This window comes from Rhinatrema bivittatum, chromosome 2 (assembly GCF_901001135.1).
Source record: "Rhinatrema bivittatum chromosome 2, aRhiBiv1.1, whole genome shotgun sequence".
NCBI classification, from domain to species: Eukaryota; Metazoa; Chordata; class Amphibia; order Gymnophiona; family Rhinatrematidae; genus Rhinatrema; species Rhinatrema bivittatum.
Genome location: NC_042616.1, coordinates 457,325,346 through 457,344,086, shown reverse-complemented (window position 1 = coordinate 457,344,086; position 18,741 = coordinate 457,325,346). Strand labels below are relative to the sequence as shown.

General features: G+C 48.0%; 1 protein-coding gene across 1 annotated transcript in view; it reads right to left on the bottom strand.

Annotated features, from left to right (window-relative positions):
- Window positions 1-12,181: 12,181 nt before the first annotated feature.
- Window positions 12,182-18,741, bottom strand: part of MCM5 (minichromosome maintenance complex component 5) — a 44,251-nt gene continuing 37,691 nt past the window's right edge. Inside the window, exons 11-16 of the mRNA XM_029590419.1 lie at window positions 18,545-18,721; window positions 17,396-17,508; window positions 17,104-17,232; window positions 16,664-16,806; window positions 14,976-15,103; window positions 12,182-14,101 (exon numbers count right to left, since the gene is read on the bottom strand). Coding sequence (XP_029446279.1) covers window positions 14,000-14,101; window positions 14,976-15,103; window positions 16,664-16,806; window positions 17,104-17,232; window positions 17,396-17,508; window positions 18,545-18,721 — 792 coding nt within the window. The 3' untranslated portion in view covers window positions 12,182-13,999. The remainder of the gene's footprint in view (window positions 14,102-14,975; window positions 15,104-16,663; window positions 16,807-17,103; window positions 17,233-17,395; window positions 17,509-18,544; window positions 18,722-18,741) is intronic.

The following is an 18,741-nucleotide window of genomic DNA, read 5'->3' as shown; positions in this document are numbered from 1 at the left end:
TCCAATCAGAGCTGAGCGGAAGGTCCCTAAAGCAGCTCCGCCCTCTCACCAGCTTGTGGTATGATTGGGTCGAGCAATACTGCCCCGCCCCTTTCTATCAGGCAACCAATCAACTCTCTCCTACGATGCAGGCGAGTGAGGCTTGGAGCGCAAATACCGGAAAAGTAAGAATTTACCTTGTTTGGCTGTACTGGGTTGAACAAGTTTGACCTTTGTTTTGGGTTTCGTTCAGTGAATTAAATGATTACAGAAGGCTGGGGCAGCGCTTGATTATAACGTAATACCTGTTCCGAAGCAATTGCATTGGCTGCCTGTTTCTCAGAGGGCTGAATGGCCCTCTTATTTAGCAGACATGCGCCTAGCATATAAGTCTGCTCGGCCATTGCAGTCTACTGTAAAGTTGCTGCTGTGTGTACTGGTTTTTCTTGAAGTACAGCTCCATGTTATAGGCCGGCAAGCCATCGTTGTGGAATCAATTGCCTGTTGGGTTGCGGGAGATCAGTGACTATACGGCATTTCATAAGAAATTAAAGGCTCAGCTATTCTAGCAAGCTTTTGTTTAATATTGTAGACATAACTTGCCATTTTATGAACTTTGAAGTCACATTTTAATTGTATTGGGTTTTGTTTCTTCGTTTGTTGTTATTTTTGTTTTATATTTTAATAGGGAGATCTTCACACTTAAAACAAAATGTGCATTTAAGTCTGGTGGTCATACGAGAGACTCAGAGTGGAGGAGGCCTGGAGAATTTCAGGGTTGCCTTGTTTGGAAAAATGTTAAATGCTTTATGTATGTGGTATACTAAAAACCCTGTGGATAGCATTTTATATGAATGAGCAATATATTTAAGGGGTAAGGTGTTTGTGGGAAAATGATGTGTATATTCTAAAGAGTTGGAGTTTTTTGAGTGGGCCACCTAAGGGTCGATGTAATAAAACCCATGCTAAAATCAGAGTTAGATTTTACGGTGGGTTTTATTTTATGCACATGTAAAATGAGTGGCCCTCTCAGGATGCAGTAAGCCAATGACATGCTAATAGACCATGCATGGACAGTTTTTGTTCATAAGCTTAAAACCATGCAATCCCACACTTAATAAATTCACTCAACCTGTGATATGTAAGTGCAGTTGTTTCTTAGTGAAAATTAATAAAAATACTTAATCATAATATATTCACTCCTTCACTGTTTGCTGATTGGTCCTCCATTGTCAGCTGTCAGTGAACAGACCAATCCCCTTTTGCAAGTCTGTCCTTTCAGAATTCTGAAAGGGGATTGGTCCTTTAACTGACATTTCACAGTTGGAGGGGCCAATTGGTTATCAGTTGAGAGAGCAGCCTGCTGGAGGAGGTAGGGCTTTCTGGGGCAGGGAGATGTGGAGGCCTCCAATGGATAGAAGGGGATTCAGGAGGGTGAGGTTAATCTCAGGCTGATTTATTTTTTTAAGATGAGAGGGCTAGGAGAGCTCAATGGATCAGACCAATTTGTCTTTTTTTTTTTTTTATTAAGGTGAGAAGTTTGGCATGCTGAAGCCCCAGCTGTTTTAAGATGGGAGCAGGAGCAACCTATTTGGGAGGGAGGATGTGTGGGAGTGGGGTTTGGTGATGCAAGACGTTTAATGGCTGTCTTTGAGAAGGTGTTAGATTTCCCTTAGTAAAACGAGACACGCTAGTTAGCCTCCCCATTAGCACACCTCCTCGCATTGCAGGATAATAGCTAATAGAGCTGATTACTCTGCACTCTGCTCCAAAAACCCCACACTAAAACTCAGTAAGATCACTATGACTTATTATATCAGCCCCCAAGGTTGTTGCAGGAGCTATAAAGGTGATAACATTTCTCAGGTTTTTGCGCTTTGGTTCCTGCCTTATCGAATAAGGGCAGTTAACAGGGATTTCTAGACCAGCGATTCTTAATCGGTGAGTTGTGACACACCAGTGTGTTGCCAAGCACCTGCCCCAGTTGTGCTCTTTTTTTTTTTTTTTTTTTTTCCTGCCACCACTACCCAATGGGAAGCCTCCTCCCTTCTTCCTGCCAGTGGGAGTAAGAAGAAGGGAGGAAGCCTCTGAGTGACTGGTGGGGCAGGAAGAAGGAGCATCACATAGCCTGGAGGGGGGGTGGTTTGAGGGGAGGTGGGAGGAGTGGCAGTGATCAGGCCAGTGGCGGCGAAGAAGCCCAACTCCACCGAAGCAAGGCCACCATGGGTGCTCAACCACGTGGCAGCGAAGAAGAAACCCGACCCCGCCAAAGCAATGCTCCCATGGGAGCCCATCCCCATTATGGCGAAAAAGAAGGCCTGCTGGAGTAAAACCATGGTGGAACTGGAGTCCATCCATGCAGCGAAGGAAGAAGAGGTTTGTTGGTGAGGCCCAGTGCATGCATGTGAGAATGGGAGCCTGGTTGTGGGTGTTTGTGTGTGTTTGTGTGTGTGAACAGGAGCCTAGGTGCGTGAGTGAGAGCTTGTGTGCACGTGTGTGGTAGAGTAGCTGCGTGACAGAGAGGTTGTATGTAAGTGAGAAAGCGTGTGTGAGACAGAAACAGGTCAGGGAGGTGACTGGTGTGTGTGTGAGACAGATGGGTCAGGGAGGTGACTGGTGTGTGTGTGAGACAGATGGGTCAGGGAGGTGACTGGTGTGTGTGTGTGAGACAGACATGTCAGGGAGGTGACTGGTGTGTGTGTGTGTGTGAGACAGACATGTCAGGGAGGTGACTGGTGTGTGTGTGAGACAGACGGGTCAGGGAGGTGACTGGTGTGTGTGTGTGAGACAGATGGGTCAGGGAGGTGACTGGTGTGTGTGTGAGACATGTCAGGGAGGTGACTGGTGTGTGTGTGAGACAGACGGGTCAGGGAGGTGACTGATGTGTGTGTGTGAGACAGACGGGTCAGGGAGGTGACTGGTGTGTGTGTGAGACAGACATGTCAGGGAGGTGACGTGTGTGTGTGTGAGACAGACATGTCAGGGAGGTGACTGGTGTGTGTGTGAGACAGACATGTCAGGGAGGTGATGTGTGTGTGTGTGAGAGAGAGACAGATGGGTCAGGGAGGTGACTGGTGTGTGTGTGTGTGTGTGTGAGAGAGACAGACGGGTCAGGGAGGTGACTGGTGTGTATGTGTGAGAGAGATGGGTCAGGGAGGTGACTGGTGTGTGAGAGACAGATGGGTCAGGGAGGTGACTGGTGTGTGAGAGACAGATGGGTCAGGGAGGTGACTGGTGTGTATGTGTGTGTGAGACAGAGACAGATCAGGGAGGTGACTGGTGTGTATGTGTGTGTGAGACAGAGACGGGTCAGGGAGGTGACTGGTGTGTGTGTAAGAGACAGACATAGGTCAGGGTGGTGACTGGTGTATGTGTGTGAGAGAATCAGAGACATGTTGAAGGTGACGTGTGAGAGAGACAGACATCAGGGAGGTGACTGATGTGTGTGAGAGACAAACAGGTCAGGGAGGTGACTGGTGAATGTGTGAGAGAGACAGGTCAGGGAGGTGACTGGTGTGTGTGAGAGACACAGGTCAGGGAGGTGACTGGTGAATGTGTGAGAGAGACGGGTCAGGGAGGTGACTGGTGTGTGTGTGTGTGTGAGTGAGAGACAGGTCAGGGAGGTGACTGGTGTGTGTAAGACAGAGACGGGTCAGGGAAGTGACTGGTGTGTGTAAGACAGAGACGGGTCAGGGAAGTGACTGGTTTGTGTGGTGTGAGACAGAGATGGGTCAGGGAGGTGACTGTGGTGATTCTGCCCCGTTGGGCAGTATCTCACTTCCTTTTTCTCCTTTCCCGCAGCCCGGAGACCACCGACACTCTCTTCACACAGCTGAGCCACACTGCTGCTACACCTATGTGACCCGGAGGCCGCCAACGTGATCCTCATGCGGCTGGAGCCGCGCTACTACACCCAGCATGGTCTGGCCGTCACCGACCCGCTCCTCACGCGGCTGGAGCCATACTGCTTCACCTCACGCGGCCCAGAGTCCGCTGACCTGCTCCTTACACAGCTGGAGCCACGTTGCTTCACCTCTTGCAGCCAGGAGGCCGCCGTATGCAAATTCTATGCGGCATGGAGCCGCCAGCCGTTCTTCTTTAGCGGCCTAGACGTTGCTGCTCATTTCGAGGCCTGTCCTGCAGCTTGTTTCCTGCTCTGTGTCGCTGTGATAGTCGGTCTCCAAGGTCCTGCCCCTTCTTCCTAAGGGGCGAAGCTGCGCCTCCTCTCCTTTCTTAAAGGAACAGCCAGGGAGTGGTGCACCTCTGATGTCATCAAGGGAGTCTCCTCTTCAGCCCTATAAAAAGGGCCTGGCTTCACTTCCACCTTTCCTTCGCAAGAAGCCAGTCCTCCTTAGGACTTCTCTTCATTTCCAGCTTCTCGTTGGCACTCTGTTCTTCGTGGGATCCCGTGTCTTCGTCTAGATGTTCTTTGTCCATGGTCCTTGTCTTGTCTTCATCATGGTCTCTCGTCTCATCAGTTCCAGTTGTCCTGATGTCTCCTTCATCCGTCTCATTGGATCTGCTGATATGTTGTTCGGCAGATCTCCTGGACTTCTCTTCATCTTTCAATGTCCTCATTTTCTCAATGGACAATTTTCTCAGTGGAAGGGAGTGGACAGTGGAGTGCCTCAGGGATCTGTATTGGGACCCTTACTTTTCAATATATTTATAAATGATCTGGAAAGAAATACGACAAGTGAGATAATCAAATTTGCAGATGACACAAAATTGTTCAGAGTAGTTAAATCACAAGTAGATTGTGATAAATTGCAGGAAGACCTTGTGAGACTGGAAAATTGGGCATTCAAATGGCAGATGAAATTTAATGTGGATAAGTGCAAGTGATGCATATAGGGAAAAATAACCCATGCTATAATTACACAATGTTGGGTTCCATATTAGGTGCTACAACCCAAGAAAGAGATCTAGGTGTCATAGTGGATAACACATTGAAATCGTCGGTTCAGTGTGCTGCGGCAGTCAAAAAAGCAAACAGAATGTTGGGAATTATTAGAAAGGGAATGGTGAATAAAACGGAAAATGTCATAATGCCTCTGTATCGCTCCATGGTGAGACCGCACCTTGAATACTGTGTACAATTCTGGTCGCCGCATCTCAAAAAAGATATAATTGCGATGGAGAAGGTACAGAGAAGGGCTACCAAAATGATAAGGGGAATGGAACAACTCCCCTATGAGGAAAGACTAAAGAGGTTAGGACTTTTCAGCTTGGAGAAGAGACGACTGAGGGGGCATATGATAGAGGTGTTTAAAATCATGAGAGGTCTAGAACGGGTAGATGTGAATCGGTTATTTAATCTTTCGGATAGTAGAAAGACTAGGGCGCATTCCATGAAGTTAGCATGGGGCACATTTAAAACTAATCGGAGAAAGTTCTTTTTTACTCAACGCACAATTAAACTCTGGAATTTGTTGCCAGAGGATGTGGTTAGTGCAGTTAGTATAGCTGTGTTTAAAAAAGGATTGGATAAGTTCTTGGAGGAGAAGTCCATTACCTGCTATTAAGTTCACTTAGAGAATAGCCACTGCCATTAGCAATGGTAACATGGAATAGACTTAGATTTTGGGTACTTGCCAGGTTCTTTTGGCCTGGATTGGCCACTGTTGGAAACAGGATGCTGGGCGTGATGGACCCTTGGTCTGACCCAGTATGGCATTTTCTTATGTTCTTATCTCCAGGTATCTTTATCCTTGTTCCGTGGACATCTCCCATGCCTGGCCTTGCTTGGCTGTGCATGGCGCACCTCGGTGCAGGCCTCATCTGAGTCTTCGTTGGATTCTTCTATCAACCTGTGTGGGGAACCACTGCATGGTCTGCAGCCAGCCCTCCTCGGCTGATTAGGGTGCGTGATGTGGCAGTACCTATTCAGTATGGTGGTTTGTGACTCTGTTGGAGTCCTTCTCTTCTAGCAACTCTGAGTTCGTCTCAGTCCTTCTTCATTAACTCTATGTATTGATTCAGTTTCTTCAATCAACCTGCATCTCGTCACAATCTCCGTGAAGCCCTCACGTATCCTGTCTTCGTTTGATGTTTTCGTCCTTCAACCACTATCCGTCCTGTCGCAGTTGCTGCTCCCGTGCGGCAGGTCTGAAAGGGCTATCGAGTGGTCGGAGGACTACTTCAGAGACCAACATTGCATTGTTGGGTCTCTTTTACTGTGTACAGGTTCGGTACAGGCCAGGGCTCTACTTCCAGTACTTCTAGGAACACCAGCCTACACTTGGACATTCTTCACCTGCCTCGGCGCTCCTCTGCAGCTGTGTCGTGGCCCAGGGGCACACAATTTCTCAGAAATAGAACCACCTCCAGCGTTTCCACAACAGTGACTGGTGTGTGTGTGTGTGTATGTGTGTGTGTGTGTGTGAGAGACAGAGACATGTCAGGGAGGTGACTAGTGTGTGTGTGTGAAAGATAAAGACTGGTCGTGGGGTCCAATTGGGGGGTGTATATGTGTGAGTGAGTAACTGGTTGTAGGCCCTAAGGAAGAGGACTGTGAGGACAGAGCTTCAGCAGCAACTGCTGCTTCTGGGGTATGCTTTTGGCCTGTAAGGGAAAGGAGTAGGAGAGCTGCTGGAGAAGATAAGTAAAGGTGGCTCGATCAATAAAACAGTTGAAACATAAATTAATTTTTCTTGATTGACTGCCATTTTAATTATTGGGGATTATGTGATGGGTCTGCTATTTTGAAATATTTTATTGATATTTGCATAATTTTTATGAGTTTTTAATTGTTGGGTGTTTTTTCATCAGCTGTTTTCTAACATTTATTAGTATAGCTTTACAATTATTTCTGTGTGTGTTCTATAGCAGCTTGGCTTATTGGTGTTTAGGACCTGATTTAATATTTGTAGTGTTACCTTTTCATAGATAGGGTTGTTACTGTTTGCGTGTGTTCCACAATACAGGTGTAACTTTGTGCAGGTTAGTTTGTGTGCATTATTGCAGATCCTGAGAGTCTGTTAGGTGCTATATTTCTCTTTTCATTTCTCCAGGTTTGCACTGCATGCAGAGTGGCTTTTTTGATTTTCCATTCTAGTTTCTGTCTCCATACTTATAATTTGTGGTTTTTCTGTATTTGGTGAAGGTCAGTTCAGCGTGTGTGACAGAGATGAGGTATTTTACTAGCATGTAGGCATTTGAATCAATCTTATTTATTGTGATTTCTTAATAGGACATGCATTAGTAGTAAATTACTGCCTTTTCATAAGGAGGGGTATTGTGCCTGGCAGTAATGGGAGTTTTTGCTTTTACTGAAACGTAATCAGAACCAGAATATTTTTTTTGTAGGGTGCGTTGTATGGGTAATGCCCATTTCTGCTCTGCACATATTGTTGGGGGTCAAGGGGGTTCCTGTGGATGCAGAGTGTATGTTTACATTTAGCCCCATGACGGTCACATGTTCAGTGTGTCACACATGTGAGAAGCATCAGTCAGGGGTGTCCTAGCCAAAAAAAAGGTTGAGAACCACTGCTATAGTATGTGAACGGCTGGAGTACTTAGCATGTAGACTGGCAGGGCCCAGGGACCCTCCCAAGTGAAGTAGGACCTTAAGGTGCTCTTCTCCTCCTCATGGAGCAAGGCTTTTGGCCATGGAGTGTCATTTAGTGGGTTTCTGCCTCCTCCCAAGGAATTAACCAAAACGTTGAAGGAGAGACAGAATCAGGAGGCAAAAGGAAAACACGATCATTCCTTCCTCTGAGGAAGTGGGCCAGTTCAGAAGAGGGCAAGTCCTGGAAGAGGATTGCTCCAGTGTCCCTTACTGTGTAGTGATCAGTGGAACCTGTACTAGGAGAAAGGTGTGAGTAAAACATGTAAACAGAAATTGCATTTGGTCCCCATTGGATGTTAATGTTCATATGGGTATGCTACAGATCAAACACCTGTCCTTAACAGGGTTGGGAGTGTGATATTGTTTGAGAGGGTAGACCATCCATTCAGGTTGTCCCATGGAGTTATGTGAGAAAACAAAGAGAAGGAATGTACCCTTATGTTCCTAAATAAATTGGCATTTTATGTGATTCTGTTTGGAAGCCTGTGAATTTCAGATATATTCATTTAACAAAAACATTATCTTGTTTCACATCCATATACATAGTTGACTGACTGATTCATCCAGAGAATAAAGTTAAATGTTTGGAAGTTTGAAACTCTGAATTGTCTACACTGATTTAGCCAGCCAATAGAGATAAATTAGGGATTAGAGTTTATGGAGGGGTATTGAAAGCTATCCTCCCTGTCCAGTCAGTCAAAAAAGAGACATGGTGTTATACTCTACTCTTGCTGTTACGTATAAGGTCAAATTCTCCATCTGCATGACCTAACTCAGAATTCACCAAATAAATTTGGAAAGGATAACCTTTAAAACAGTGGAGGAAACCCCATTTCATGATTTTATGTACCTTGACTGGAGTTACAGTTGTATTTATTATATGTATTTTATGGATTCCAGTTGTTGGGTTTGTGGCATAGTGTAGACTCTTAGTCACGGTGGAGATGACTCCTCCCTCAGGGAGGGGCCCCGTGGGAATAACTGCGATAGGCTAGACTCAGAGACAGACTCTGTAGATGGAAAGCTTTATTGTACTGCTGTAGAAAGATGGTAATATGGCAGGAAGAGAGGGCACTGTACTCCAGCAAGATGCCAATACTTTCAGACAGCCTCAGATGGAGAATCTCACCCAGATGCACAAGGTTGGTAGTGTTCCGCTGAGCGGGATAAGCCGAACCTGGTGGGTGGAAATGGAGAGCTGGATCACAGAGGTACTCACTGAAGAGTAGTGCAGGAATCCTCCTGGTGGGTGATGAAGGTGGGACCCAAGGTATGTATTGTAGGATATGCGGAGCTGAATAGGCCCTCGAGGCGCGAGTACCCGGTTGCACAGATGATCCTGTAAGAGAAGAGAGAGAACCCGAGGAGCAGTTGTCTAGTTAGAGAGAGAAACCCCCGAGGAGCGGGTGCCCAGAGCTTCTTCAGGAGCGAGATACCTTGGAAGGTAGCGAGAATTCTAAGCGAGCAGCTTAGAAGTGGTCAGAGTAACTAAACTGAAGTCCTTGCTAACTTGTTCATTAGTGGTAAAGAGGAGGCTTAAATACCCAGAGGTATTGACGTCATGCAGTGGGGATGCCCCCAAGGTTCTTGCCATGATGTGTAGATAAGCGTAGGCAACATGCGCGCGCGCACACGCACGCACGCCCTAGGAGGCCACGGGAAGGAGCATGGCGGACGGGGACGCCCATGTTGAGAGTTGGAGACGCCAAGGGTTTCAGCATCAGAGGTAGCCATCTTACCCATGGAGGAGGAGAAAGGCAAAAAAGAGTTGAGGCAGAGTGGTCGCAGCCATCTGTGACCGACGGATGCAACAGTACCCCCTTTCAAAGGGCCCCTTCCAGGTCCCTGGTGGTCTGGGTTTACGTGGGTGTGGAAGGTAGAATTGGCTTACCATGTCCTTGTCCATGATGTTGGCCAGCGGCTCCCATGAGTTTTCTTCTGGTCCATAGCATATTTGATATTGTCCTCATTATCCAGATCTTTTTCAAGAACTCAGAGAGTATCAATGGTTTTAACAGAGAGACATGGAAGGCATTGTGTATCTTCATTGATGAAGGTAGCTTCAAACTGTATGTCAGATTACCCAGTCGCCAAAGGATAGCAAAGAGTCCCACATAGTGAGGTGCAGAAGGTAGTTTAAGACGGAGAAACTTGGTACTCAACCAGACTTTGTCTCCAGGCTGAAACTGTGGTGCCTGTTGATGGTGAACATCATAGATGATCTTTGCTTTTTGTCCTGCTTTAAGGAGTAGCTCCTTTGTTTGCTTCCAAAGTTGAGATAACTCTGCTACAGTAGCCTGGGGGGCAGGACAAGCCCCTGATATTGGAATTGGCAGAGGAGGAAGCTGTTGTCGTTCATAGACGTGTTGGAAGGGAGATGACCCCATGGGAGTAGCAGGATATGAGTTGATAGCAAATTCTGCCCACGGCAGTAGTACAGCCCAGTCGCTCTGCCTTGAGTTGACATAAGATCGCAGAAATTGTTTCAGTGTTCTATTCATCCTCTCAGTCTGTCCATTAGACTGAGGGTGGTAAGCAGAGGTTAAGTCCAATGCAATGTCAAATATTTTAGATAAAGCTCTCCAAAATTTAGTAGTGAATTGTATTCCTCTGTCGGATAGAATGTGCTTAGGCATCCCATGCAGGCGAAAGATGTGTTTAATAAAGAGTTTCGCTAACTCCACAGCGGAGGGTAATCCTGGTAATGCTACAAAATGTGCCATTTTGGAAAAGCGGTCAACTGTGACCCAAATAATGGTGTTTCCATTGGATGGTGGCAAGTCTGCCACAAAGTCAGCTGCTATATGTGTCCAGGGTTCATCCGGAGCTAGTAGAGGTTGTAACAAACCCCAAGGATGTCCGGGGGGCGGCTTTTGCTTGCCGCAAACAGCACATGAACTCGCATAAGCTTGAACGTCTTTTTTCATGGTTGGCCACCAATAGTACCGCTGTAGCATTGCCAAAGTACGACTCTGTCCCGGATGGCCAGCCAGACAGGAATCGTGTACCCACTTTAACAGTTTCTTCCTTTGGTTTCTGGCCACAACCTTCTTCCCAGCAGGTACCGCATAAGTGGCTGCAAGAACCACTCTCCTGGGGTCAATGTTGTGACGGGGCTCATCTGGTACATCCCGAGGGGAGAAGGATCGTGAGAAGGCATCAGCCCGAGTGTTCTTCTCTCCCAGACGATACTTCAAAAGAAAGTCAAATCTGTTGAAAAACAGAGACCCTCTGGCTTGATGGTGATTGAGTCGTTGAGCATTTCTGAGGAACTCGAAATTTTTGTGATCGGTGTACACTACAATTTGGTGTTGTGCACCTTCTAGCCAAGGACGCCACTCCTCAAAGGCCAGCTTGATTGCGAGTAATTCTTTGTCTCCGATTCCATAATTTCTTTCAGCAGACGAGAACAGTCTTGAGAAGGAGCAAGGATGGAGCACATTAGATCCACTATACTGGCTTAAAACTGCTCCCACGCCAACATCCGATGCGTCGACCTCAACGATGAATGGGCGATGTGGGTCAGGATGACAGAGGCACGGCTTATTTTGAAAAGCCTCTTTGAGCACCAGAAAGGCTGATATGGCTTCTGGAGACCAGTTGGTGGGATTGGCTCCTTTTTTTGGTCATAGCAGTTAGAGGGACTGTCAATGATGAGTAGTTTTTGATAAAGGAACAATAGTAATTGGTGAAGCCCAAATTTTGAGGATTCTGCCTCAGATTTCTTGCTGTGGCTGCTCCTTCAGTCTGATGTGCCTGCAGTACTAACCTTAAGGCTGGCTATCTTTGCTGCCCTGAACATGATATGACCACAGGGACATGTCTTGAAGCCACTGGTTGACTTGCTAGACATCCTAAGAAAGATCTCTCATTTTTTGTGGGTAGCACTGAAAAGTGCTGTTGTGGGCGACTGAAAATAGAAAAAAAAAATGAACACTTCTTCCTATCTAAGAAGACTAAAACGTTTATGCAAAGTGCAGACAAAAAGACCAAAGAGATACACAGCAGCCTGCACACAGAACTCCCACACTTACTCAGTACAGCAAAATCTCTACTAGCTTGGAGAGAGAGATCCATTCGATGCTGCTACCCACAGATCAGGTCTAATTCAGCCCTGCTTATCGACAGAAAAGGGTTTTCTTTCACTGTTTGAAACTTCGACCCTAACACCAATGGTTAAACATCTTTTATAAAGTCACTGAAGATGAAAGGTAGGAGCCAGATGTAAAGGTTGATAGAAATTTGTCATAAATAAAATAAATCCAAAGACAGATCTGTGACAATAACTCTTTCCTTGGCTGCTGACTTTATGAAATCATCACTGCCGGGAAGTGCCAGTGGGCAAGTTTTGAAAATGGTCATTGCACAGGCATAGACACTTGAAGAGTGACCAGCAGCAGACCACTCACTTATAAAGCTATATACACCAGTGTCAAGCAAGCCAGTCAGGCCCAGAAAGAGTTGGTAGGGAGCACTTTCCCCTCTTACCATCGCTGTACTGCTTCCTTAGATGTCTGCTTACCATTTCATTGAAGTCTTCCAGTACCCCAATATGATCTTGTAACAGAAGGCAGACAGAGGCCTGTGCTGGTGTTCATGAAAGTCAACACTTGTCAAATCAAACATACAAAGTCTCCCTCAAATTTTTATTTATTTATTTTTAAACATAAAATGTACAGTTTCACCCCATCCAGTTTAGATAGCCACCAAACTGTCGATCTATACTTTCTACACACCCTCCCACCAGAGTGGGAAAACCTCGTTTAGTCATCAGGTTGATATGACCTGGGTTGCACCACCATGATCAGAAGACAGCAGAGATCACCAATCACAGGCCTGTCACTGTCAAGTAGAGTGTGTTCTGATACATTGGTCACTTACATTACCTTAGGTTTTTAAATCAGGGTAAACAGAGAATGTCTTATAACAGAGGTGCTCAATCTGGGTCTATGAGGCAGGCCCCCCCCAAGCCGGTAAGGTTTTCAGGATATTCCTAATGAGATTTGCATGCAAATATTTCTCATGCATATTCATTAGGGATATCCTAAAAGCCTGACTTGCTGGGAAGGAGCCCATAGGACCAGTTTGAGCACCCCTGCCTTTTAATACATATTAAAATAAACTTTTGTTTCTATCAAATGGTTGCAACAGGTAGGGTGGGGGAGGGGGGGGGGCAGGTCACAGAACAGATTTCCTCCTCTAGCAACATGCAGAGAGAAGAGCACTGGGTAGGACTGCAGTCTATGGCAGGGACAGAGGTCATGCAAGTGGCTCAGCTGGACTTCACAATAAAACATCCTGTACAGGCAGGAGCAGGCGACACTGCTCTGCTACACAGAGGTCCTGGGTACCCCCTGACATCACTATGGGATGCCTGTTTTAGAGGCTGGGGAAAGATTAGAGGCAACTCTTCCTAGCACTGGCCTAGGTCCCGGTGGAGGAACAGACATCAGAGCCAAAAAAAAAAAAGCTCACAGCCAGGTGGGGTGAAGGAAGAAGCACTAAGGAAACAAGGCCAAAGTCACAAAAATGGTCAGAGGGAAATGGCTTCTTTCTTCCCGACCTGTGGACAGTGTTTATGAAGGCATGCCCCAGGGAGGTGTGGAGCCTGAGGAAAGAATGGAAAGGGGGCAGCTGCCAACACACCAGGATGTCACCGCCCACTTGCAGGCCCCACTGCCTGACAGAAATGAGGCTGCACACAACAGCCGATTAAAAAAAAAGCAGGACCAGGGAACCAGTCCATGTGGGGCCTGGGGTAATTGTCCTGTTTTCCACCCATTCTATTTACCTAATCCAAGATCTTTGAAGGTCCCTCTCCTGCCATGATGAAGCAGACCCTTTCCTCCCATAAAAGAGCAGGCAGAAACACACATGCCACTTCCAAACAAGTAACTACCACCATCACACGTTTCTTGAATGAAGGGAGGGGTGCAGAGTCTCTACCCTCTCCTTCAGCTTTGGCAGGATTTACTAGAAGGGAGCTCTTTACACACTACACTACAATCATGTGGCAGATTTTGGACTTTCGAGACGTGCTGTACACCCCTGCTAGGGAGCTCCTGACAGTCACAGCCAAAGAGCATCAGAAGAGCTGCAAATCTCCGTAGCAAGGTTTGCGATCCTCCACACACCCAGAGGAGCAAGCTGCACCTGTGGGAACATTCAAATTCTACCACATGACAATCCTCCTCTAAGATCAGATCTTTGCGACTGATCTCAGAGGAGAAACACAAGGGGGGGAGGAAACATTAGAAAAGCAGTAAACAGAAAAGCAAACGAGCTAAGTCACGTTACAGTGTGGGAGTTTCAGCAAGCAGTGCTGCAGGAATTCCGCTGTGACCAGGCATCTTGGCGCTGTCGCCGGGCCTTCCCTGGTAAAGCAGTGCAGCTGCTGGCGCTCCACCTATGCCAGCCGGTCTCGCTCTGGGGCTGGGAGCGTTGCGCCCCTTATTTGATACGGTACAGGACTTTGCGCTGCATGCGGTGCTGGATCTCTCCCCGACGCATCATGAGGTGCAGCACTTTGTAGATGGCATGCTCAGGGTATTTCTGCAGCCACAGGCGAGAGGAGGAAAAGTCACAGAGTCAGAAGCTGGCACAGCTGTAGGCCTCAGTGCAGACAGCCAGCTGGACCAGAAGGCACATCCAAAGCCTTTTCACATCTCAGGCACCAGTGAGAGGCACAGAAAGAAACCGCTTCTAGAAGGCCCCCTTCCACCACCACAAGTACCAGGCCAGACTTCAGTACTGTGTGGTTTCCCCATTGTCTCCATTAAAAAATGGAATTTGTACACACACCCACCCCTGACTCAGCAGCAGCAGCAGCACATACCACTGCCATGAGAAGGTTCCTGGGTTGGCTGATGATGCAGAGGTAGCACGCTCAGCCCCTTGAGGGGACGAGTTGGGGATGGCTAAAGCCATCACACGATGGTGACATTTAACATCTGGATTTAGGGCTGACAGGTGCAGGGTTCTATAAGGAGTCCTGCTGCGTGGCTCCCAGCTGGGGACTGGGTATGCTGAGAAAAGACACGGGAGGAGTGGGGAATGCAAGTGAAGGTTCATGTGCTAGATCCCAGCTCTGGTTCTGTACTACACTGGAAACCCAAAAAGCACAAGAAGGTGGGAGATAGGGGGGAAAGGGCATGGAACAGAGTACAGTAGCACTGTTGTATGCTTTTATCTTAAATTTCAACGAATACTGGGGCTTGTAGTCCCAGTTTCTCTGCAGGAACAGCAAACCTACATTCCCGGTATGCTTTCAGATAAGAAAAGGGGTGGAAACAATATTTAAAAAAAATAAAATAAAAATAAAAGCATAGAAACTTACAAAAAAAAAGCTCTGGTAATCTTGGAAACCTATGGTTGCTTTGAATCCCAAGCAGACCTCCTACTGGCACCCCCTTTCCCTTGCTCTCACCTGCTTGAGAAAGTCCTGGACAATGCTGTGCTCAGACACCTGCGAGCCAATGGCAAAGCGCCTCTTCACCTGCTTCTCTATGCGAGAGAGCATTTCCTGGTCCTCCTGAGTCGTGAAGCCTTCCACCCCTGAAAAGGAAAAAAAAAAAAGACAGGGCCAGGTCAGACTTAAGCACGCAACAGACCCCCATTCACATCCCCAAGCTCCACCCTCCTCCCACCCCAATACAGATTCCATTCCCTTTCCCAACAGAAGGGCTCCTCGCCCTGTCCTCATTCCAAAGAAACTAAAATAAAGACAGAAAAACGAGAGGCCTAAAATAAAATCAAAAAGGTGGCAGCACTTGAGCCAAGGAAGCTGTCTTTTGAAGGCTCTAAACAGCTACCGCTCTTCTGTGGCTAGACTGCCCAGGATGATTTCCTGGCCAAGGAAACCAAAGCTTTGTCCTTCCCCTGCAGCTCAGATCTGAGCAGAAGCAAAGGGATCCTGCGCCCGAGCTGCTTTTTCCTCGATGCTCACAGCCATGGAGTGATAGCTTGCGACGTCCACTGGTAAACTGGGCCTGCAGTAAATGGACTTTAGCAAGCAAACAAGATGGAGGTCCCCGCCCCCCTGCTGTGCACACTGCCAACAGCTAGTGTACCTATTGGCAAAACGGGGGTTTTGCATGCTTTTTGTTGTATTGTTCTGCCTGTGACTTTTCCCCAGAGTTCATTTCCTAAACTGGCCTGCAGGTGGTGTTTGATCTCTGCAGTGCAGTTTAAACAGAGGCTTTGAGGCTGCTTTGACTCAGCAGGAAGCTTGAACAGCCTATGCATCCCTGAGGACATGTAAGATTGAAACATCCTGCAGTGTCATTGGCCAAAAATCTATTACTAGTCAGGCAGCCATTGGTGATAAAGCCATTCTTAATACTGTGTGCACTGATTGGCTCTACAGAGAACTAGCCCTGAGGGGGATAGAACCCTCTAATCTTGGCTGGGAGTACAGAGAGAGCAGATCTCTGTGCTGAGGCCACTGCTGGAGGGGAGGCATAACCAGCAGTCTGGACTGATCCTAGTACGTACAGGAAATGAAGCGCTTAGATAATTTTTGCAGTTCAATCCTTGTTCTTTTACCCGTTTGTTTGCAAACTCACTGTACCTACATTTTGTTAATAAACTTGTTAGTGTGTTAGCTCTTCTTGACTTGGACAGACTAGCGATCCTGGTATTATATGTTTTTGGTCTATGGGTGTTTTCCTAGGAGCTCTGTAACCCTTGGGTCGTGTGGAGTCCTAGTGTCCCTAGAAACCACCAGGGAATAGCTTGTGGGCAGGAAAATTGCCAGAGGCAAGCAGGAACCCAATCGGTGGGCAAGAGGTGGCCAGTTAAAAAGCACGTGTGTAGGTGCAGGCGGGTCTGTGAGGTGCTTGGGCAGGACCCTCCGAGTGGCCCCAGGGTTACCCTGCATGGGAGTGGCTCTGCGGCATTATGCAATAGTACCACATTAGTGTGTAGGTGTCTGTGTGTCTCTCTCTGTGTTACAGCAGATAATCCTGCACCTGAACCAACTGCATTTGGCTAGGGTTCAGCTAACATGCACTGCAAACTATTTCAGGTACATTAGCTACTGGTCCACAGAACCATCCTTTCCCTCCCTTACAAACACCACTCCTCCACCAAAGGGCTACAGCTGCCCATACTCACCAGAGAGGCTGCCCGACATGGCCGCATCCAGCGTGGATACCTGGAAGAGCCGCAGCGCCTCCTCCACATCAGTCTCCGTGGCAAATGGCTGCAGCTTCATCTTGCTGAGGGATTCTGAGATGCGCACGATGGCTTCCAACTGCCTGTGATCAAAGATCGAGCAAAAAAAAAAAAAAGTGTCACCCAGCACACACACTCCTCAGACATCTACATCCCTAGACACACCACTCACAGGTATAGATAGAAAGGGGATGCCGGGGCCACTCATACACTGCTTTGCTCTCGGATTGGGGGCAAGGCCAGCGAAGCTACACTCCCTAATCAGTGATGGGGATGCTAAGGCCATTCCTCCCCTCTCCCATGCTTTTCCCTCCCCGGACAATGATGGGGATGCAGGGGCCAGGTCTCCCTTCCTGCGCCCCCCAATGCTCTGCTCTCACCTGACGGTGATGGGGATGCTGGAGCGTCGCTCGCTCTCCCGCTCGTGCTCTCGGGCCCCGCTGCGCATTAGGATGTAGCGGTTCTTCAGCTTCTCGGCAGCCGCCTCAGAAAGACGGGGGCCACACTTCCTGCAGAGGAGGAGGAGAGTTTGTTACATGGTGCTCGCCGACAGGAAGGGGGAAACTGCTGTGGCGAAGCAGAGAACGAAGGGAAGAGAATGAGTTTGTTCACGTGGGAGCAGGGCAAGGTGGGGGGGGGGTTTGGGGGTCTGTGGAGCCGCGCAGGACGTACGTTCTGCAGTAAGCGATGTACTTCTTCAGTGTCTGCAGATCCACCTCGCCCGCGACGGAGGGAGCCTGGGTCAGCGCACTCAGGTGCACGCCCATCACGTGCCGGGCCAGCGTCTGCGGAGGCAGGGAGCACACATGACCTACAATGTGATGGTATCTCAAATGCGACGAGCGCCTAGGCCAGCTTCATTCTCACTATCTGCTGCAATACTGCAGACCCTATAGGGCTTTCTCTCTGCTTTTACCCTCTCTACCTGCACTGAGACTGCTTCATGCATCCTCAACCTTTTCTGTGAAAAAAAAAAAATGTCTCAGTTACTCTCAAGCCTGCCCCCCTTCCTGTTTCTTCTCATATCGTTGAGATATTTGAAAGGAAAATTGGTTCTTACCTGCTAATTTTCGTTCCTGTAGTACCACGGATCAGTCCAGACCGTGAGTTGAGCCTCCTGTCCAGCAGAGGGAGACAGACCAAAACTGAAAGGGTATCCCATATCAGGACAGCGCCTACCCTGCTTCCCTTCAGTATTTGTCTGTCTCCAGCAGGGTAGGCGCTGTCCTGATATAGGATACCCTTACAGTTTTGGTCTGTCTCCCTCTGCTGGACAGGAGGCTCAACCCCAGTCTGGATTAATCCGGGTACATACAGGGAATGTGTATTTTAACCCCCTCTATCAAATTGGTATTTGGGTCCTCAAGTCTCACTTCATAAGGTACACGACATCATTCAGGTAGGCTCTCTTTGGACAGCCTTCTCTCTGTCTTTTTGGAGATGAAGGCTCCAGAATTGGACACCATCCAGAGGAGATCATCCCACCTGCCTTTCTGCTGGCTATGCCTATGTAATATTCTTCTGTCTTGTTTCACTGCCACACGAACCCGATAGATATCACCACCCACCCCCCCACCCCCCCCGACATCTGCTATTTGGTCATCTGTAAACCCCCCCCCACCCCCTCACACCACCATATACTATTCCCCTGGACGGTACAAATAGGAGGCACATTCCTCAGGACTCTCCAAACTCCTCCCAGGAGTCCCCATCTCCCTCACTTGCTTTCCAGCACTTTTCTGCCTTTTCCACCCCACAGACCAGTCACATCCACATCCCTGCTTGCAATCTGCATCCCCCCTCAGCTGCTCCTCTCTGTACCATGTCCCTCTGCTCGTTGTGCTCATCCTTGACAATGAAGATCATGTCGAATCGGGAGAGGATGGTGGGCATGAAGTCAATGTTCTCCTCCCCTTTGGTGTCATCCCAGCGCCCAAAGACGGAGTTGGCAGCAGCCAGCACAGAGCAGCGCGAGTTCAGCGTGGTGGTAATACCCGCCTGGGGACAATAAAGACCAT